At 39.7% G+C, this 22,696-nt stretch overlaps 2 protein-coding genes across 6 annotated transcripts; one reads left to right on the forward strand and one right to left on the reverse strand.

Moving 5' to 3' along the window:
• Window positions 1-153: 153 nt before the first annotated feature.
• Window positions 154-18,260, forward strand: PHF10 (PHD finger protein 10). 4 transcript variants are annotated; one of them, XM_062490199.1, is made up of 12 exons: window positions 502-615; window positions 3,121-3,227; window positions 3,788-3,918; window positions 4,748-4,831; window positions 5,844-5,977; window positions 6,088-6,237; window positions 7,357-7,466; window positions 8,851-9,004; window positions 11,448-11,603; window positions 16,323-16,431; window positions 16,698-16,886; window positions 18,109-18,260. In XM_062490199.1, the coding sequence occupies exons 1-12, from the start codon at window positions 547-549 to the stop codon at window positions 18,192-18,194; spliced, it is 1,479 nt and encodes a 492-aa protein (XP_062346183.1). In that variant the 5' UTR covers window positions 502-546; the 3' UTR covers window positions 18,195-18,260. The 4 variants fall into 4 exon arrangements, with proteins under 4 accessions (XP_062346182.1, XP_062346183.1, XP_062346184.1 ...); XM_062490200.1 differs by having other exon boundaries at window positions 4,754-4,831; XM_062490198.1 differs by lacking the exon at window positions 11,448-11,603 and having other exon boundaries at window positions 154-615.
• A 1,216-nt stretch (window positions 18,261-19,476) lies between these two features.
• C3H6orf120 (chromosome 3 C6orf120 homolog) lies at window positions 19,477-22,016 on the reverse strand. 2 transcript variants are annotated; one of them, XM_062490203.1, is made up of 2 exons: window positions 21,778-22,016; window positions 19,477-20,088 (listed from the first exon to the last, which is right to left on the reverse strand). In XM_062490203.1, the coding sequence occupies exon 2, from the start codon at window positions 20,042-20,044 to the stop codon at window positions 19,487-19,489; it is 558 nt and encodes a 185-aa protein (XP_062346187.1). In that variant the 5' UTR covers window positions 20,045-20,088; window positions 21,778-22,016; the 3' UTR covers window positions 19,477-19,486. The 2 variants fall into 2 exon arrangements, with proteins under 2 accessions (XP_062346187.1, XP_062346186.1); XM_062490202.1 differs by lacking the exon at window positions 21,778-22,016 and adding an exon at window positions 21,257-21,329.
• Window positions 22,017-22,696: the final 680 nt, after the last annotated feature.

A 22,696-nucleotide genomic window follows, 5' to 3' on the forward strand; every position in this document is an offset into this window, starting at 1 on the left:
CCCGAACCCCCCTCCTGCGGGGGCTGATGGTTCACAAACGTAGCTCGTCCCCGGCTGACGTTCCCGAAGACGGGAGCCTGCCGGCGGAGCGGAGCAGCCCGGCCCTGCTGCGCGCCAGCTCCCGCGCTCGGCGCTGACCACCCCGCCGGGGGGATGCTGCCCCTCCGTCCCGCGCTGCTGCCCAAGCGCTACCGCGGCGGCTCGGCTCCGCGCTCGCGGCCGGGCCGCGCGGCCGCCCGAGCTGCGGCGGCAGGAGGAGGAGAAGGGCGCGACGGCGGCGGCAGCACCGGCGGCGGCGGGTCCCCCGCGCCGGTCCCGCGGGGCGGCGCCGGGCCGGTGCGGGTGTCGGTCCGGCGGCGCGGGCCGGGGTCGCCGCGGGCTGCCCGGAGGGGGGCGGAGCAGGAGCCGCCGCGCCCGTGCGCGCGCTGGCCGGTAGGGGCCGCTGCCGCTCCCCGCAGGGCGCGGGGAGGCGGGGCCGGCGGGCGCGGCGCGAGGCCCGGTCGCGGGGCGGCGGCGTCGCTCCTGTTGGCCCAGCCGGCGGCGGCCATGGCGGCCGTGCTGTCCCCGCGCCTCTGCGACAGCGACCCGGCCACGCCCGGCGCGCAGTCCCTCAAGGTGAGAGCGGGTGGCGGCGGCCGCGGAGCTGCGGCGCAACGAGCCGCCTCGGCGGGAGGCCTCGCGCGGCCCCCGCGCCTGGGCGCCCTGACCCGCGCCTCCCACCCGAGCCGCCCGCCCCGGGATCACCTTACGCCCGCCGGGGGAGCCGGGCGGCCTCCCGCGCCCTGGGCCTAACTTTGAGCGCGGGTCTGTGGGGCTCGGTGCCGTCCTCCTTCCCAAAAGTCCCTCGGCGTCTTCCCGGGGGCGGCGCGGCAGCTGAGTCCTCACCGCGGCAGCGCCGCAGCCGGGAAAGTTTGGGTCTGGCCGCGGGCAGTTCCGCGTTGGCCCTGCCGGCTGCTCCCGCGCATCCCGGGCACCGCGGGCACTTGTGGCGCCAAAGACTCCCGGCGTAGATCGGCAGTCGCTCCGTGAAACACGGCTCGGGTAGTTCAGGCTTCTCGATAGCTTAATAGAGGAGCGTTACGTCGATCTTACATGGATAGACGTACCAGAAGTTTGTAACGTCACCGTGTTTCATAAGGACTAACAGGCTTTTTACAGAAACATCCGTTTTCAGGGAGAAAGGGGCTTTCTTGGACAGTGTTTAACTTTTCATGTAAAGGGAGACACAGAACAGCTATCCTTTTCTTACTAAGTCATCTGCAACAAACTGGACTTGTGTGATTGAATTTCGTGAAATTTTAAGCAAATAAGGAAGCAAATGGGAACAGAGAGCACTGATCTCTCTACGATATGGATAATCATATTTTGTAACGATGTCGGGTTTAATAAATGAAAAATTACAAAGCGAAAGGAGAAACTGATGTCAGGCACTTCCACCAAATCGTCAGGTTGAGATCTGTCTTCTAAAGACGTTTTGAAGTCTCTTGGAAGTTTTGGTATACCAGAGGGTTGTTTTGGGCCTATTCAGGTATTTGTCTAGCAGTTAAAAAGATTTGGAGTGCATTAATATTCTTATGGGAAGTAGAAATGAACAACTGATGGAGGCAACTGTGTCACAAAACATTCTAATGCAATGTTGTTTTGACTGGGGACTGCTGCTCCATTCTTCTGAGTTCATACAGGATATTCTCAGCAATACTAAAAAGTGGTGCTACTGGTAATGTGAGTGGAGAGGCTGCATACTGCTTTTTTTAAGGATGGCTTCACTAAGAAAACAGTTTCATTAAATTTTGCTTTTCCATTTTTATTACTGTGTGAAAGATGTTCTTCTTGCTACTTAAAGAGGAAGAAAAATATTTGTTAAAATTGCAGAAAAGAAGAAATAAGCCAAAAATCCATGAGCAAATGCTTTTTGCCTTTGGCCTGTCGTGATTACAACATTGTGAAATATCACATAATAAAAGTAATGTATTCTTGTTTGCTGGAATATTTTAAAATTGATATTTCAAGTAATATGTTAAGTAAAACATACTAGAATGAAAGACATTAGCAATGCTAGACCTAATAGTCATTGTTGTCATTATTAAGTAAGTATAGTTGGGTTTGATCCATTTATTTCTGACAGGTTAATTCCTCTTGCTTAAACTTCACAGAAGTTAGGAAATTGATTCTTTCACTCTGTGCTCCACGTTAGAGATTCAATTACTTAAACTACTGTTTTGTTCTTGACTCAACTCTTGGTTACAGTAGGCAATTCACATAAAGATTTCTGCTTTCTGTATCTCAATTATGATCAGACAGTGTTGGTCACTAGATGCTTTGAGATTGTTGATAATTCAGGTAGGAGTTGCACAACACTGTGGGACAGCAAAGCAGTGGAAAATGCAACATCAACTGAGTCACTGTCTTCTAGATATTGCAGAAATCTTTGTTTTGCTTTGGTCTTTTCCCCCTCTTCTTTACTCTTTATTCCCTTTTGTTATATTGGTCACATGAAATCTAAATAGTGACACCTGTCTGAATGTTCCCTTGTAATAGCTTTGTTCTCTTCTGTATCTGTTGAAAAACCAAGATGGGTTTTTTTCTTCCGTATATTTTTTCATCTAAAGACACAAGTCTTTGCTACTTGCTTGTAATGGTATTTTTTTGTAAACTGTATGCCATTCCTTTTCTTTTAACTGTATACCTATAAACTCCTGTGTTGCTTTTGGTAATACTTTCCCGATTTTGTAAGCATCAGCTCTCAGCAAGGAATTGGGGTTTTTGTTTTGCACTTGCTTTTGGTTTGGAGTGCTAGTCTGATCAAGTGCCACAGGTAGTTTTCATCAGGAATTATGAACTTGGTGGTCAGAGCTACAGCTCTGTCTGTTCAGAACTCCACCTATGCCACAGGTGAGAAGCCACCCACTTCTGCTTCTGGGCTACCATATGTAATGCAGGTAGTTTATAAGAATGAATAATTTGTTACATAGATTGTCTTGTGAATTGTTTGTTAGCGCTGTCACAGAGTGGCTTAGCAGTTCAAGTATATTTAAATTGTGGATTGCCTTGCAGTGATGATTTGTGTTTTGCAGTGTCTTTGGAGTAGTCTGATTTTTAAAGTATTTATTTTCATTTCAGGATGACACAGAAGAAAATTCCAATGATGGCAGCCAGCCGTCCAAAAGACGGCGTATGGGCTCAGGGGACAGTTCTCGAAGCTGTGAAACTTCCAGTCAAGACCTTGGGTAGTACTGTTTTTTACAATTCCCACTTTTTGTTGCAAGTCTGACTTTATTACTTAGCATGGTTAAGTATTAGGTCTTTTTTCATTACTTATGTATTCTTCGTACATCGTTCTGAATTGAGGTGATGGCCTATAAATAGGTAGATGCCTATTACTCCCAGCATATTTTAAGGCATTTTATTTAACAGTGCCACAAAATGTGCTGCATCTGATTTACAATCAGAAGCACAGTTGACATGTTTCTTAAACATTGTGTGCTTGAATGAATTCTGACTCTGTAGTAGTTGCTTTTCCTGGTGTCCTGTCCATTATGATGGATATCAGTTTCTTCAGATTCTGTTCCTTATCATGTTGATAAATGGTGATTTAGAGAAATATGTGTGAGGTTGGGTGTAACAAAGTGACTTTCAAAATGGGTTAACAGGATGCAGTGTTTTAAAGTGCTTGTCCAACTTTGTAGTTAGTTTTCATTGACATACAGATAGGAATTACTGAATTTCTAGAGATGTAAGTAGTATTCTTAAGGATTGTTGTGATTTGTTATAACGTTCTTATGTTTAGGTACAGTTATTTTCCTGCTGAAAATTTGATAGAATACAAATGGCCACCCGATGAAACAGGAGAATACTATATGCTTCAGGAGCAAGTTAGTGAATATTTGGGTGTGACTTCCTTTAAAAGAAAATATCCAGGTATTTATTTTTAAAAGTTTTTCTTCTAAAAGCTTGTGTCCTTAAACAGTTTGGATGTAGTCTGTGCTTCTTTGGTTATAGGATACGCTAGCTGTTAAAAAAAAAACCCAAAAAGACAGGAAAAGCAGACCTGGATTATACTGAAATTTATATTTTCATTACTGAAATTATAATGTATCCACTGGTTTTCGAAGTAATATAAGACTTCGTTGTATTGCCACTGAAAATTTGCAAAGAAGTCTGATTTGAGAGTTAGATCAGAGAGTAATGTTTGAAAACTGATGTGAGTTTTATTTTTAGGGATTTGTTGATGATTTTTTACTATATAATTCATCTCTGTATTTTTTCCTGAATTGTGGCAACATTCCTACACTGTGGAATAATACTAAAAAAAAATGTTTGTGAAGGTTCTAGTATTTGAGCTTCATTATCCAGAGTTGTCCAATCTGGCTCTTTTGTTGGGGAATTTATTTTTAAAAGTCGTGATGAAAGAAAAAAGACTGTACTTTCAGTGCTTGGTAAAATTTTTTGCATCTGAACTTACAACATCAGGTTTCTTTAGTTTTTCTGTAAATCATAACTGTAGGCAGGGTCTTGATCTACTATAGGTCAAGAAAATTTACCATGTCTCCACATTGCTTGTTAAATTTAAAATTAATTTATAAAGTTGTCATGTTTCTTGGAATAACAGTATTATACAGGTTCTAGCTGCCTGGAAACAAAGCTGTTGAAATACTTAAACAGTGTTTATAGGGGAGTTTCAGTTACTGCACACATTTTTATTTCTCTATTTTGTTTTTGGTTTTTTTTTGGTTTTTTTTTTTTTGAGATTTAGAAAGGCGAGATTTATCTCACAAGGAGAAACTCTACCTCAGAGAACTAAATGTTATCACAGAGACTCAATGCACACTAGGTAAGAAAACAAATTGTTGGGCTCCTTATTACAGTATAAAAAGAATGGCACTCTGAAAAAGGGGGTTCAGTTTGGTAGAGAAGAAGTGCATCCCTCTGAACTGGAAGCATAAATTCTGAAATTAAAGCTGGTTCATTATTAGCTTAGTAAATTGGCCATGTTGTGTCAATATTCCAGATTGGTTATTAACAAGTGTATTTTGGATCTATTCTAATAACTTAGAGGGGATTTTGCTATATTCTAAATTAACTTGTAGAACCTTTTTCTCTAAGAAGAGAGACCACCACAATTGTGTGGTCTCATACATATGCATTATAGGTATATCTATACATGGTGATATGTATTGCATATATATGTACAGGGTGTCTTTATATACGTTAGTCTTACTTTGCTGCATTGCATTGCAGCCCAGCAAACATTGGTGTATCTTAAATGGTTCAGCTTCTATGTTAGAAATTAGAAGAGTGTATACTAGGGCACTTGAATATAGTTGAAATAGATTGGTGTAATTTCTGAGGCTTATATTGAAAGGGCTGTTTTCTTACTCTTCTCATATATATTGTTTGGGCATGTTGGAGTTTAAATGATGCTGTCATGGGGTTTTTTTTCTGTGTATCATGGGTCTGTGAAAATGTAATGTCATTTTATATGCTAACAATCTTTAGCATACCACCTTTATTTCTCACCTGCGAGCTGTCTTATTTTTTTAAACTTAACTGTGCATAAGACAACCGTATCTAATTTTTATATTTAGAGTTAAAATGTTACATTCTGCCTCATATAGCCAATAGAGATGTATGCTGAGTTAACTACCACTGTTTTTAAAATTATAGTTATGATCAGTGGTAGTGGCATATTATTGTCCATGTTTGGAGATTACTTGTGTTGGAACCTTCAGATTTGCACTGTAGCTTGGTTATTGTGGGATATAAATATGTGGTCATTGCTGAGATATAAATAACCTACAGTTACTTTTGCCAGATAGCATCATTACTGCTTTTATTTATTTTAGGTCTAACAGCTTTGCGTAGTGATGAAGTAATTGATCTGATGATTAAAGAATACCCTGCCAAACATGCTGAGTATTCTGTTATACTGCAGGAGAAAGAACGGCAGCGAATAACAGATCATTACAAAGAGTATTCTGTAAGTAATTACCACTAACGTGAACCAAATCTGCAATGGAATGTGAGGCGAGATTCTTCTCAAGCTGATAGTGAAATATATGTGAATTAATATAACTGTTTTTATTCCAGCAAATGCAGCAGCAGAACACACAGAAAGTAGAAGCCAGTAAAGTTCCAGAATATATTAAAAAAGCTGCCAAGAAAGCTGCAGAATTCAACAGCAATTTAAACCGAGAGCGGATGGAAGAAAGAAGAGCCTATTTTGATTTACAGACACATGTAGGCAGATTTAAATTTCATACCAATTGTGAGGATGGAGCTTCTTGTTTTAGTGAAGTTGGTTTTGGTACCATTTTAACTATTTTCAATGGGATTGGTTATTTTCTCAGTCATACAGAGACTTATGGGTTATACTGCTAAAAATAATAATCTCAAATATATTGAACGTGCAGACTTTTCAAACTTGAAAATACTTGTCTGAGGAAGCTCTTAAAATCTCATTGTTATTTTGTTATCATGTCTTTATTCTGACAGTAGTAGCATAAAACTAAGAACATTGTTCAGTAATGTAAATGGCTCATTCCTCTTCTGAATACTTCCAAAATTTTGCCTGACAAATCCTGAAGTAAAAAGGAAAACTTATTTAATACCTAGAAGTGTGCTGCTTATCATTATTATGCCCTTGTTTTTTGTTAGGTGTTGTATTATTTTTGTATTGCATATTCAGATGCCCCTGTGCTCACTTAAAAAAATTATCTGGAATTTTGAAGCAGTGCTGTTCTGCTTTTATGAAGGCAGTAAAGCAGAAGTTTTCTCTGCAGATTGTTACATGGCAGACAATTATGGAAGCTTTTGTTTTCCTGGTATTGACCATGTTAGAGACAAGGTAGTGGATAATTACTTCTGTTTTTTTCTAAGTGAAGGAAGGCTTATTCTGTAAGTTTCTCCTTTCCACATAATTATAATAGTGGGGTTTTTTTAATAGTACAGTCTGGTTGCAGAATTAGATGGACGTGTTCTTTCTACTCTAAAGCAGTATGGACCAACAGTGATAATTATGCTATAGATGCCAGCCACAAATGTTAGTGTTTACTGTTTCAGTTGTTAGATTTTAATTTCAAAATTATTTTTCATGATGTACTTTAAAAAGAGTCCTTATCTAATCTTTGTTCAGTTCACAAGACACTTTAGAATTGGATGTAATCCATGATACTGTTTTGTGAGTGGGATCTCTTAACATTTTAATGAATTTAATTTCTCAAGGGAGAACTCAGGTAGCTGTTCCAATTCAGTAAACTGGCAAGTTAAAAAACAGTTTTAGGAGTATTTGGTGAGGAAGGCTGTGCTCTTTGTATCTGAAACAAAAATGTAATTATTTTTAAATATTAAACAATGCAGATTATCCAGGTGCCTCAAGGAAAATACAAAGTCTTGCCTACAGAGAGAACAAAGGTTAGTCCTTATCCAGTGGCTCTCATACCCGGCCAGTTCCAGGAGTACTACAAAAGGTATTTTAAAAGCATTCCAGCTGCCAGCTCTGTTGCACTGACCTCTTTTTGTCTACATCTAGCAGGTGGAAAATATTTCAGTGTCTTTGGTGCAAGGTTTCAAATTAATTTTAGTTTGAGACACTTCATAATCTTCAGAGGTGAATAGTGTGACAGCTTGTGTCAACAAAACAGTACTGACTGTGAGAGCACTGTCTTTGCTGATGTATTGCAGTGCCTGAGATTTGGTCCGCTCCGTTATTTACCATGGTAAAAAGGGATATTGATTTCACTCCTGCCACCCCCCTTTTTACTTATCATCTGCCTCTGCACGTGTGGTAAAATTAATGTTTTTGTATCAAAGTGGTTTGATGTTGGCTTGTGAGCTCACGTCTTCTGTGTGACAGTCTTGCTGTTTTATTTTGAATTTTTAGAAACTCTTTAAAAAAAAAATTGGTCCGGTTGGGTTTGTAAGTAAGAAAGGCAATGCAAGCTGAAACTTTAAATTTCATGAAAAATGTGTTACTTGACTGTTAACATAAAAATAAGATTTTACTAGAAGCATGCTATCATTGAACAAATCCATACAAATTTAAAGATTTTGCTGGTCTTACTCTTGTACAATAGAGATAGTATTCATGCTGTATGTGCTTGGTTTTCTGTAGAGAAGCTTTTTGTCTGCATGTGCCTTACTCCTTCCAGTGTGTGTTCATACAGCCCACCCCAAATTTGCATGTTACAGGATGTTCCTGAAGGACTTCAATTTTATTAAATCAATTTAATCAAAATTACTTCATATTATGTTTATTTTGCACTTGTACACTGCTAGTGGAACTGCTTTTCCATCTCGGTGAAAGACATGACCTTTCATTATATGCAGAAAAATAGTATCTTGTTCCTTGCAATGCTTTCCTCAGCAGTAAGAGGACTTTCACTTTTTTCTTAGTCTTTAAGGTTAAAAAGAAGAAGGGTAGATAATGCATGTTGAGCAGTATCTGGCTATAAGCAGTGAGATTATGCCTTTACATTCTTCTGAAATTTTCATATGCATTTTTTTGTTCTCAATAATCAGCTATACAGTTGTATTCTGACATGGGTTTTTGCCCTGGGTTAGAATTGTACACATTATAGGGCACTGTACATTCATAAACAAAGTGTATGATGTGTTGGACGTAGTAACATTGATTGGTTAAAACCTTGCAAATACACCTGTGTTCCATGAATGTCTGCTCTACAGAGAAAACAAGTACTATACATGGTATCACATTTGGTAGGAGAAATTAATTTTTTTTTTTGTTTTCAGAACTGCATGTTTTTATGTGCCTTGCTGAAAAAAGAGGGACTCTTTCTTATTGAAGTTTGTGTGTACTCTGTGACTTAATGAATTTTATTTATGTAACTTCAGATACTCTCCAGATGAACTTCGTTACTTGCCATTAAACACAGCTCTTTATGAACCTCCTTTGGATCCGGAGCTGCTTACACTGGACAGTGATGGAGATTCAGATGATGCAGAGGAAGGGAGAGGTGATGAAAAAAGGAAAACCAAAGGCAATTCGGTGAGACAAATTGAAAGTATTCTTGAACAAAAAAATCCTTTCCCTACACTTTCATTAGTTTAATTAATTTCTTAAAATCTTTCAACATTTGCAAAATGAAGGGAAGACCTTTTTTAATGTTTCTGTTTATTTCATAACATTGCTCTCTCTTGCTTTCTTTGGTCCATTTTTGGAGTAAATTGAACAAATATTTGACATTTCAGGCCTTTTCTTTCTTTTTAAAATTTTTTTGTTTGTTTTGTTTTGTTTAAAGAAATTTTGAAGAAACTTCCCAGTGCAGCTCTTCATTATGCCCTTTTTCCCAAGTGGAAGTTGCTGGCATTTCTGAGGAGAATTAATACTATAGTTCAGGTCACAGTATATTTTGCTGTTTGAAGTCCCACAGAATCTGACCCCAAAGCATAGGTGTTGATAACCTCATAATTTTTTTTTTGATGATGTGGAGCAGCAAGTACTCAGTGTAGAAATAGTTCATTCCAATTAAAAAAAAGAAGATCAAAAGCACTGTGCTTTTTTGCTTTACAATGCATCTTCTAAAAGATATTTATGTTCTTTCCACTTAATGCAAATGTAAAATTCCCTTAAGTGTCAGCTAACAGTTAACTTTCTCAGACATACCTTGATAGTTCTTGAAATGCTCAAGAGCCGAGATTCAAATTAACTAAGTACAAGTGAACCATTGGTGTATTTCTTCAGTTTTTATGTTGATGACAATCTCTTTCCAGAAGTTTAATCCTAATTTTAGCAGGAGTGGGATGTCACAGTGTGTTTAGCCATTTCTAGCATGATTGATGAACATGTTTGACAGTGGGTATGTACAATTCTAGATTTTGTCATGTAAATACTTCTTTGAATTTTGTAAGATACTTATACTTGAAGAAAGGAAGCGGTCTGCTTGTAGGTTAACAAAAGGAGTGCTAAATGTTTCATACACTCTTCCTGCTTGCGTTTTTTTGAGAAGAATTAATCATGTAAACATAGCATGCTAAACATCAGCTCATATTTTTGGTTTAAACACACTCCAGCTTTTTTACAGTTGGTCAGTTGGTCTTTAACTGCTTTTTTTCCCAGTTTCCTGTTTTCCACTGACTTCCATTCTCATTAATGGTAAAGAAAAGTAACTGAACCAAGTAGACTACCCTTTTGATTTTACACAGAGGCTCAGAAAACTTTTTTATTTTTTGTGACAGAATACAGAAGGAAAAAATGTCCCTGAATTTGAAAAGTGTAGAGAAGAGTGGAGGATTAATAATCAGATTCCTGCTAAGTAGTTTTTGCTGTGGGAGCAGGGTTTCTTAGCTTGTTAGTCATTGAAGGGGGCATATAGTTCAGAAAAAACACAGAGGTGGGACATTGTCAGATTTGAGCTACCTACCATTTGTCAGATCTCTATGGTGAGCCCCATAATATACTTTACAACTTCTCATTTTTCACACCACCCCCCCTCTCCACTGTTGGAGTTGGTAGCAGTTTTCTTTTCTGTAGTGTTTTAGTGGGTCTGACCTAAATAACCCTTCCCCTAAAATAATGATGAAACATACAATTTCTTGTTGCCACATAGTTCCATCTGCTTTTGTGTTACACTCCGCTAGTTGCTCTGTGTCTGTTTTGTCTGTTTTGATTTCAGGACCTGGGGCACAGGCTGATTGCTATTTACAGAGTGTTTTACTCTAGGGCATCATTGTTATTTAGCCTTGTTATAAATGTGGGTAATCATACTGCTTCCTTCTGGAGCTTTTTGGAAGCCTTTATTAACACTTCTCTGAGAAAAGTCTTGTGCTGCTGCTCTTAAGTATGCCTACATTGATCTCTCACCCTCTTTGAACCTCTTCCCCGCTTTCTTGCTTCCTCATTACTCAAAAAAAACAAACAAAAAAACAGCTTTAACTGTAAAATAAATTCTATTGTTTGGTTCTGTATTAAATGTGGAAGTGTGTTTTGCCACTGATGGCATTCTTCTGCTGCAGTCCAAATTAAATATTTAGATTGCTCCTGGTGAAAACAGTAGGTGAGGGTGGCAGAAAAAAAACCTTCACATGTTTAATTCAAGGCAGTCCTTGTACACTTTAAATGAATGACAAGGGCACTTTAAACTTTTTGCTGGCCCTTTATTTTGTAAACAGCATCTTGCATGTAGTTGATTTCTTATTGACTTCTAATGAAAACGCTTTGGAGAATTACACTGTTATGCTCCCCATACTGGTACCAAGACCAACTGCAAAAACATGACTGCTGTTGATTATGCCAGTCTCTTAAACCAGAAAATAACAAGATTATGAATGTTCTGAACAAAGGTGTTCTAGATTGTGATAAACCCCATGCTTTTGCAGAAGGAATGACATATCCTTCTCTTACCTTAGTTGACTCTGAGGGGCATAGGAAAGACTTGTCTGTCTATCCAAAAAAAAATAAAATATATATAGCTATGGTATTTTTATTATAGGACAATTCGTCTGGCAATGTATCTGAAGGTGATTGCGCCACAGACAACCAGGAGGATTCTTTTCAGGGAAGACAAAAAACAAGAGACAAAAGTGCTACTCCAAGAAAAGATGGTTCCAAACGTTCTGTATTACCCAAATCAGTTCCTGGGTACAAGGTAGAAGAAAAAAGCCCCTGACCGAATTTTACTCACCAGCTTCTTCCTGAAGTAATTGGTTTTTTCAATAATGTGGAACTTCTGCTTGCTGTACTTCACTAGCTGTTCTCCTGTTGTGTGCTCCATCTGTTTGCTTCCTTATTTCCTTTTGCTTATATTTCGTGTTGGGCTTTTCTTTACCCTAGTTGTACAATGGCCTCCTATTGGGTTAACTTCTTAGATTCATAGGCAATAATAGTAGAAAAATCCATTGTGGATTTATCATTGGAACTCAACATCTTTCTGTCTGCTTTAACATAGCAGCCAGAAGTATGTGCCAGTTTGAAGTTAGCATTCACTATCTGTTCCTTTTTTTATTTCATATGGCAGCATACCAAGAGATCAGTCCTATAAAGTGCAGCTGTATGGCTGAACATATTGTTATGATATTCATTTTAAATACAGCCTTTTATCCTGCAATGTTATGATGTATAGGATGGAAGACAAAAAGCTTACTTCAGCTGTATAGGCAACTATGTAACCCCTGTAACAGTATTTGGAAAAAAGCTTTTTATGTAGTTCATGCTATGTAGTAACGTTTGTGGGCAATATGTTTTTATCTAAACTAGAAACTTGGTGAGGATGTTAAGATATTTCAGCTATTCAGCAGTGATTGCCAGACCTAGGACCCTCATCTTCAGTATTCCTGTACAAGAATTTTGAGGATTATGATAAAAATACTTTCCAGAAGAAATGGGTATAGACATGCATTGTTATGTGTTACTATTCTGCATACTGAGGAACTAAATAAACTGTAACACATTTAATGCATGTAATTGTCTAGTCCTGCTCCACCTAGAGGAATTGGAATTTTCCATTGACTTAAATGGGAGCAGGAATAGATGCATAAAGAGGGAAAACACTAAGTTAAGATGGGGTTGAGTGTTTACCAGTCAAGAATGCTTATTGACAGTTATGGGATGAGGAACACTTGCCAGTGACAAGTTTGTACATACTGAGAATTTGTCTCAGCAAAAGTGAGCTGTTGATGGATTGCATTTTATGTTTATAAATATTTACTATCTGTGTTTACCAAGTTAATAGTAAATAAACTATAACTTACAATAAGAAGCTAATTTCCAGCAAGAATTGGGTAGCTTTGATAAATTTCCTCTACATACAGTGTCTGTACAAGTTCATAACAGACAGCAAGCTCCATTTGCATTTTCTCTTTTCAGGAACTTACTAAGAAATGCGTGAACTGTGTAGATTTAGACTGTGGTTACCACATATATATATTTTTTATATGTAATTTTGCAAGAAGTTGTAGACATAGAATGCATTTCAGTATTCCCGTGAACATGAAATCCAAAGATGAAGGCTGAAATTTTGCTTTAGCTTTGTTTAACTTGACATTAGAAACTGTGTGCCACTGGTTTACAGAAGCTTCACTTAGCTGTGAGATGCCCAAATGTTTGATGAGTTCAATCTATTTGATGGCCTTATGAATGCGTAGAGAGAGAACTGATGGACCAGAACTTTCAGCAAAGTTTTGAACTTAAAATTGCAGGAAAGCAATAGTAGTATACAGCACTGCATTTTGAAAATGGATTTCCGTAGCAATTACTTCAAAATCACTGATTCTGTCAGTAGCAAGGTCTTATTATAAATTATATATTAGAGTGCCACATCGTTACAATGTCAGCATACCCTGCCTGCATCAACCATCAGGCTGTTGTTCAGTCAGGAGTGGTAATGATATGTTGGGAGGGTGAGAAGATTGGCTTTCTTGTTTGTGGGAATATTTGAAATCTTGCAATAAGCCAAATTACATGAGCCATTTTAACTGGCAAGATAGAATGATTCTTGTTTTTAAGTCTACAAAAACACCACACAACAATATACCTGCCATATGTGCCTACGTGTTAAGGCACTTCTAGCCGAAGGCTTAACTGATTCAAAATGTTTTCCCTGTTCACAGAATCTTTATAATACTTTTGTTCTATAATGTTCTCTAATATTTGACTATTTTTGTAGGACACTAATCTTTTGGTTACGTGTAGTTAAAATTGAGGGATAACTGCTATAGCATCAGCATATGTATGTATAGTTATAGCAACATTATGAGTATTACAGGATTCCATACATTTCCACTGAGTTATTTTCAAGTAAAAGAAATACTGTATTTTATATGGAGTCTTTTTTATTATCAGTTCTTTAACAAAGAACAATTAGTGTGTGTTTTACATTTTGTCATGTTACAAGTAGTGAGACTGTTGCTGCAGGACTGACTGCTACAATTGCACACACAGGGTACTGTTAAAAGTACAGGTGGTTTTTTTTTGCACATAAAACTGAGATGTATTGAATATCTTTATTTTGCAACACTTCTGTTTTGGGTCACTGTATATGAAAATGTAACACTTTGCATTCAGAATAGGATGTTATAAAAATGGTGTAGTTGGAAAGCTTACTTTGAGAGCTGCAGCACAGCAGCATGGAAGTGAAAACCTACACAGCACAGTCATCATTTTGAGCCTGCATTCATTTTCTCTCCTATCTTATCCCAATGAGATGGGGATATAGAAAGCAAAATTTACTCCTAATGAGATGGGATATTGTGACTTCCCATTTGGAATTGACAGACATTTTTCTAGCATTTCTCAAAGCCATTTATGGTGGTAGAATGGAACTGGATTAAAATGTGAATAGTCTTGACTTTTAAAATTTTTGTTTTTGTAAAAATACTTCCATACTGTTGAAACTTCATTATTAAAAGGCTGTGATTCTTCTCCCCCCCTCCCCCTTAATATAAACGGTTTCTAATGAATACAGGTTAGTGAACTAAGACTAGATGGAGGCATTGTTGATAAATGCGTCTGTAGCAATGTCTGCCTTGAGAGTTAAATGTATCAGAATGTGGACTGCACACACCTGTAACACTTAGATGTGTCCAAAAAAGCAGCTCACTTTGGCTGGAGTGCTGGGGAGTGTGCTGTTGTATATTAAAGGCAGTAAAATACAAATCTGTAGCAAGCCAGAAGTCTGATCAGAAAAGCGTGCTTGCTATTCTAGAAAGGCTCGGTTTCTGAGATTACAATACATTTTTTTAAAAAATAGCTTAAACAATGGAAGGGTAAATGCTGCCACACTGACAAAGTTTAAGCATGTGCCACTTTTGTTGGGAGGAGCAGGGTATAAAGGTATACATGTAGGACACATAGTATAGTTAACAGTAAAAGAGTTTATGCGTGGTTTTGCTTCCATTATATTTATTATTTTGTAGACATGTTTGTGTGTTAGACTTCTTTTACTGTTTCATTATATTTATGTATAAAACAGGTTGACTTTGCTTTTTTAAAATAAATAAGCAAAAAAAAAAGTGTCTATGAATGCCTCTGTCATCTTTTGAAGGAAGTTACCTGTAAACATACGGTGTGGTGTTTTGCTTTCTTGAATAAAACTCCTTAGACTGAACAATTCGAAGCAGACTGTAGCCATGCTTTGACATAAAAAGCACACTGAAAACTTCAGAAAACTTAAAGTAATGCATCCTGATACTTTAAAAATGAGTCAAAATACTAATTACCTTGCTAGGTGCTATCAAAAACTGGTTGGGGAAATAAACACACTTAAAGATAAGTTGTATTGCAAAAGATCTTTGTAATTATATTTATTTATTTATTCATGTTTTCACTTTTAAAATTTGTTTTAAAATTAAACCTCATTCTTCTCCTCGTGTGTGTTTGGTAGTTGAGTGAGATTCTTGCTTACTGACAAGCTGTTCAGAAGCCTTCAGCTCCCTCTGCTAGCTGTGTCTTTGCCACAACATTGTTTCTTCAAACTGACACTAGTCAGTTTAACATCAGTGAGTAAGTAAATTGTAGGCTACATTTCTCACTGATTTCATTGTGCAGCAGTCAAAGCTCAGCAATGTAACTACTGCCATGTTTCCGAAATTCGGAATGCCTTACTTCTTCCTCAGGCCTCATCAGGATGAAAGTTGGTGTATCATCTATGGAGTTGGCACACAGAGTATATACGCAGATGTTCCACATTGTAACAGCCTGCTATTTCTCTTAGCCTTTACATGGATCTCATGGACCCAGACACACTCCAGATGATCACTTAGAAAAATTATAAATGTAAATTTCTAGTCAAATGCAGGGCTCTTGTTTCTTGTATGATTATGACTGGATACAAGAAGGAACGATAAAAGAAATACAGCCCTGTACAGCACAGCTAACCAGATAATTTGAAACTGAAAATAGAAAAAAATCAAGTTTTTTTCTTTTATAATTAATTTTCTGTATGTGGGGACAAATGTAGTGCAAATAAAAAAGTATATATAATTTCCTTCATAAACAGGAATCCACACAGAAGTTCATAAAGTAGTATTCTATATTGGAAGAATCTTCCTGAAATTTTTTACCCTATGTCACTTTTAGTTTACCATGAGGAGAATGTTAACTGATGAATTAATAGGAAGAGGCAAGTACATGCTTTTGATCCAATTGGATTTACATATAACTCACTACGTATGACAAATGCAAAATATTTTGTAGTTAAATCTATTATTTTTTTCAGTGCTGCTGGTTGTCAGTGACTGTCACTGTTTCAGGGTTCACGCATCCTGACAGATAGTTTATTAATTTTAATAGTTAAGGAGATAGATGACATTTCCTGTTGAATCTGTAAATTCTTCTGGAATGAATTTATAGCCCTCTTCTACCCTTCCAGCCAAAGGTCATTCCAAATGCTATATGTGGAATTTGTCTGAAGGGTAAGGAGTCCAACAAGAAAGGAAAACCTGAAGCTCTTATACATTGCTCCCAGTGTGACAACAGTGGTGAGTATCTACATACACTAAGTGGATTCCTAAGGGAATTTGACAGATCTGTTTGTGGACATATTTGGTGTACTTCTGTGTAGCAAGAGTTCAGTTGCTTTTCCTGTCCTTTGTTACGACCCCATCTCTTCTCTGTGCTCTCACACAGTGCACTGTGGGATCTCACCAGGAGATGACCTAAGCTTCATGTTTGGTAAAAGCAAACAGTCTAACTAATATTAAATTTCATTTCAGGCATAAAAGTAATATTACTGGTTTTCATCTAGGCCACCCTTCTTGCCTTGATATGACCCCGGAGCTTGTTGCTATGATTAAGACTTACCCTTGGCAATGTATGGAGTGTAAAACGTGCATTATATGTGGGCAGCCTCACCACGAAGAAGAAATGATGTTCTGTGATGTATGTGACCGTGGTTATCACACTTTTTGTGTGGGCCTTGATGCTATCCCTTCAGGTAATAAAGTAAGAGTTACTTGTTCCCTTCCCACTTCCTCTGAGTCCTGGGCTCACTCTCAGAACTAATACATGCACTGCTTTTGAAAGAATAGTTTAAAACAAGTGTGAAGGGAAAGAGTAAGAAACATTTTAGGAAAGCATTCACACTATAGGACTCGATTTTTTTACTAAGCTTTATTCATGTATATTTGGTTGTGCACAGTTAAACCTGGCAATTCCTGTGTAGGAAATATAATTAGTTTTTACAGCGTAATCTGAACAGGCTCACTCAGAACTATTTTTTTCCATATCCACAGAATACTGAGAATAATTGCCTCTTTTCATTGAAGAAACCTGTAAAAAAAATTTGCTGCATATTGCTAGAGTATAGCTTTCAAATTAGTTGTCCTGTTTTAGCGTCTAAATGAAATTGTTGTCTCAATTTAATATTTTTAAATATCTCTTTAAACTCTTTCATTCCCTTTTTTATTCTTAAACATCAAAACTGCAACAGAAGTACCTCTGTGGTAGGCAGGCAAGCCAGTAGCTTTAAATTGCCCAGTCACTCATATCATGTGGCCAACTCAGGGCAGTAGAAAGAAAATAACAGGTGGTACTGTTGCTTTACATGTAATTCTAAGTCCATGGTAAATTCATGAATACATATTCAGAGGCAGTATTCCCTGAACACACGGCACTGCCCCATTCTGGGAAGCACAGGAGCTAGCTGTCACTTTCATACAGATTCTGTGGCTGATTTCACTTTGAGGCTGACCTAAAAATATAATCAAAATAGATTGTGTCTACAAAACTACAAAATTACCAAAGCAGCCTTTGATTCCAGCTGTTGTAATATAAACAGTTAAATGTTTAAAAATTGCCATTCATTTCTGCTCTGGTTAACTTCATGACCTCAAACTGTAGTCATTGACCTGAAAATATGACTGGCAAACTTGAGCATCGTTTGTAAAGCCATTACCTAATAACCACCTTCTTGGAGTGCTGGCACTTCCTGAGGTCCATGAAGATTGGTGTTGCTAGTGGGTACACACAGTGAGTCTGCAAGGGAATTGTGTATGCTGCTTTATAGAAAAGATGCTCAACTTTAAAAGCATTGGTTGTTTGCATTAAAGGAAGTACTGCAAATAGATAAGCACCTAACAAATTGGTGAAGGGCTGCCTAAATAGATGAGAGAGTAACAAACTTAGTTTCCTAATAATTGATAACTTTCTTTTCTTAGGTCGCTGGATTTGTGATTGTTGTCAGAAAGAACCTCCTGTACCCAGAAGAGGAGGAAGAAGGGGAAAAAACAGCAAGGAGGGCTAAAAAAGCCCTTAAAAACTTGCTGTCCAAAACTTTACTGCACAAATTAAAGTGATACTCTGGTGCTATTTAATCAACCACTCTATTAGAGGAGCAATACCACTTTTTTTTTTCCCTTTTTACTAAATAAACTTTGTCTATATAATGACGTTTTTGTGATACAAGTCACTAATGTCCTGTCAGGTGTTGAGAGGCAAGCCGAATTCCCAATCAAAAGAGAAGTCTTTCAGTAATGAAATTTAAATTACACAGGCATTTGTATAAATTATAGTAACATACTTGTTTATTTCAGTGCACTCATCAGTAAGCTCTGTGAAAAGAAAATTACAGAGCAATTTAAATGTACTTTATTTGCATAGCAGCTGTTATTCTGAAACTCAACCAAAGCAAAAAATATTCCTGATAAAAGTAACTTCTAAGGAAAAGTGGGCATGAGATGACCTTCTTGCAAACTCCCTTTCAGCAGAAATTTTCCTTGCAAGCTAGTGACTAATTTATTAATGTGCTTGAAAAAAAAATCAATCACAAAAAGCTATAAAGGGAAGTGTGAGAAGGCACCTCTCAAGTTTAAGATACCTATATGCTGTGGTGTTTCTGATGAGAGATGAAAATGTCATATTGACAAGTAACAACAGGTGAAGGTTCCCTCTCCCTGCAGTAATAGCAAAGAAGCAACATGCATTTGATTCAGGTCATGGATTTGTAGTGGTGATGAGTGACTGAACCACCTTCTGTTTGACAGGTGGCTGATGTGATGTACAGCATATGCAGTCAAAGACCATCTATTCCCTTAGGTGATTGATTGTTTGCTCCTCCCTTCACCCTAAGCTCCTCAACTCCATGAATATACTCAAACATGCTGCAGATTTGTTTTTCTGGAGATGCTTGCCCAGAAAAGAAGCAGGTTTTATTTTTAAATATGCTCTAAATTGAGAGGGGGGGGCTGAAGTAGTTTATTCACTTTTCTTTATAAAAAACAATAGAACATACTGAATTGGAATTGATTTTTCTAAGCACCTATTTTAAGTGAATTTAACAAGATCCCAACTATACACTCATTTTTAAACCCTGATCTCTGAAGAGTACTGCAAATACTGTGCTGGCTGCTAATTTTACGTACTGGGGAGGATTTACAGTATAAAATTAAATATGGCTTTTTCTCCCCACTTCCTTTCTGGTTTAGGAAATGTAACCTGAATATCTCTTCGGGAAACGTGTGAGTATTAAATATTACAGCGAGTCATTCATACCAGTTTCACAGGATGAAGTGTGACTTAAGTCCAGTGTGTATCAATTTAAAAAAGGATTTCAAGTATTAATTTCAAGATTCCAATAAGTATAGTCCAGAAAACAGACTCCTCATCCTGAGATTCATCTTCTGCAGACTGTGAATATTTCTGGTGCGCCTCCATCTCCTCAGGGTTATAAGAAGCCTCACCGAACGGGTACTGTACAACTGTTCGATCGTAGTACACCTTCATTTCAAACTCGCTCTCTAGGTGAGAGGGGTGGCCGTAAATCCCTATTCCCACAGGGCGGCGGAAGTGAGCAGGCACGTGGACGACGTCCTGGCCACAAGTTACAGACTGTAACTCGTACTCGTCAAAGCTGGGGTGAAGTGTCACATCAGACACGTACAAGTCTGCGTCACCTTTTAAACTCCGCATCTGAAGAACAATCTTTCCCTCGTGATTTAGTCTCAAATAGCTGTAGTTCCCTGCTCCAATCTGACCTTGGACAACATGAAGAAGAATCCATTCCTCTGGTACCTCCTCTTCCTCAAAGGCATTTGCCACAAATAGTACTTGAGCTGTCACAAACACTGTCAGGATTCTTCTCCAGTGTGTTGCCATGATCTTCAGTTGTGTTTGGATTCCTCCTGTGGCTCGTGTGCTACCTTATGAATACAAAACACAATTAATATTTAGTACACTCCCTTCTTGGAAGTAATCTATTATTTTGTTTTAATTTGGTAACTCTTATAGATCCTCTCTGGTCCACACAAAGTTAGCTTCAATTGTGTTCATTAACTTGTATTTTTTAAGTCACAGAAACCAGATTCAGAACTTTGTCAGAATAAAATGGCTTAAATTTCCAAAAGTTAAACAGAAATTAATCAAGCCTGTGTTCTTTCAACAGAACTGACATAAAGACCTTAGTTTCATTCTACCTGCATGCATGCCAAACTCAACAGATACCCAGAAGGCATGAAACCAAATAATGATTTTAGGGTCACTTAAAAAAACCCCAAAACACACTTAAGGAAAGGAAGGCTTTTGTATGCTTGAATATGCTTAATTTTATTTGAGGTCCTTAGGGCTTCCTATTTGTTCTCCCACCCTCATCCTCACATCTCAACTTCAAAAGACAGGTGTAAATCTGGATGTGGACTTGAAGCAGTAGGCATTCCAACTTGCACTGGGATGGAGCTAGTTAGTTAGATAAACAAATTAATTAATGAGGTAATACATTAATCTATGATCCTGATTTATGGCTTGTTTCTAGGACCAAATTTGGCACATTTTCCCTAAAAAAATGCATTTGCTTTCAGGAAGGTTTTGTTACAGTACAAGCACTCAGCTCTTTACAGCACTTGCATACAAAAGGTAAGGCTGAAGTCCTGGGACAAGGGGAGATGGAAAGAACTGTTTCAAGATCAAGGCTCTTACAGCCTATTCCCTCCTTGCTGCACACTCCCAGTTGGGCAGCCTGAGCGTGCCTGCCACACTCCAGCCCTCTGAACAGCTTCACTCAGTCTCTGTGTGCAAAGCAGCAACTTCCAAACCTTACTGAAGGCTTCCAAAGTATACAGCTGACTGAATTTGACATGCAAATCCAGGGAGCCACAAGCCTGAACACCTTCATGTTTAGGAAGATTCTCATCTCATTCCTTCCATAAGGACACTAAATTATCTGAAACCAGAAAGCTGCCTGTAACTCGTTTTGTACCCTAGAAACATCAATACAAACTGCATTACTTCCACTGAGATGTCACTAAAACGTTTTAAGTTCTACAACTGAACAGATCCAGGGGAGAAAAAAAAATAGAAAAAAAATTGCCCAGCTGTTTCTGTAGTTCGACGTTTCCTGTCCCAGAGGCCTCTCTACTGCAAGGCCACGATTCTGCAAAGACAGCATAAAAGAACGAGGTGCAGCATTTGCTGAACCTGCCAGACTGACAGAACTTCCTCAACAGCCACAGGAAAAAAACAGTCTTTTGTCTCGCCCGTATGTGGGAGCTGACTCTCTGTCACTTGTACATCGAAGTAATGATGAAAAAGCCAAGCGGAGCCACAGGAGGAGCTCCACATCGGACCAGAAAATAACTTCTATAAGAAAGAACGAAAGGGTCCTGGAGCTGGCGCAGCGCTCGGGAGGAGAAGCGATTCCAAGAGACCTTGGACAGAGCCACGAACGAGCAGAGCAGCTCAGCCCACCCCAGCTCGCCCCCGCCTCCCCGCGGGCGGGATCCCCGCCGAGGGTGGCGGCGGCTCCGGGGGACGCGGGCGGCTTCGCTCCGCTCCCGCCGGGCGGCCGTGACGGGCCCGGCGTCAGGCCGCGGGCCGGGGGCTGGGGCACGGCTCACCTCCGACCTGCCGCGCGGCTCCGGCTCCGGCGAGGCCGCAGCCACGGCGAGGAAGAGCAGCGGAGACTCCGCGGACGTGCGGCAGCGCAGCGCGGCCGGGACGCCGCGGCAAAGCCCCTCCCCGGGGCGGGCCCCGGGGCAGCGCGGCGGCCCAGAGGCGGCCCAGAGGCGGCCGGCGCCGAGGAGCCGGCACGCAGGGCGGGACGCCTCTCTTCCTGCGCACCCCGGGAGCCGCTCGGTGTGCCCGGCCGAGCTCGGCCCGCGGCGGCACGGGGGGAGTCGCTGGGGGCGGGTGGAGCCGCCGCGCCGCCCCGAGCGCCGCCGGTACCGCCGGGCGGCCCCGGGCACGGCCGCGCCCCCGGTATCGCGAGAGCGCGCGGCGGGCGGGCTGAGGGGAGGGCCTGGGGAGGGCGGGGAGGCACCGGGGGCGGAACGGGGAGGGCTCGGTACGCCCCGGGAAGCGTTTTTCACCAGGAAAGCCTAAAATTAGAGAAGCCGTCCTTCGGCTGCACTGAGAGGGGATGTAAGGTGTTTGCTGGAGGATAGGTGTCCCTCCGTGGGTTAGCGACAGCTTATTTGGCTGTCGGCGTAAACCTGCCCTAAGATCACAGAACAGAAAAACAGTATGACCGAGAGAAAAAACTCCAAACACTGTTTTATTAATACCCATTGATTTCAACAATTACCTTGACATGGCTGACCTGCTTAAAATCAGAAGCAAGTGTGAAAGGCAGAAAGTGGGAAAAAAAAAATCATGGCGTGCATTGTGTTCTAAGAGATTCAAGAGAACCTGTGTATGTACCCCAAGGGCCCTGTGCTAACTGAGCTAATGTTCTATCTTCAAAGCCCTCTAATTTCATAAACCCATGTAATTTGTTACCTTCATTTCTAGCTCAAACAAACTGGCTACATAAGACTG

The sequence above is a fragment of the Cinclus cinclus genome, chromosome 3 (genome assembly GCF_963662255.1).
Source record: "Cinclus cinclus chromosome 3, bCinCin1.1, whole genome shotgun sequence".
NCBI lineage: Eukaryota > Metazoa > Chordata > Aves > Passeriformes > Cinclidae > Cinclus > Cinclus cinclus.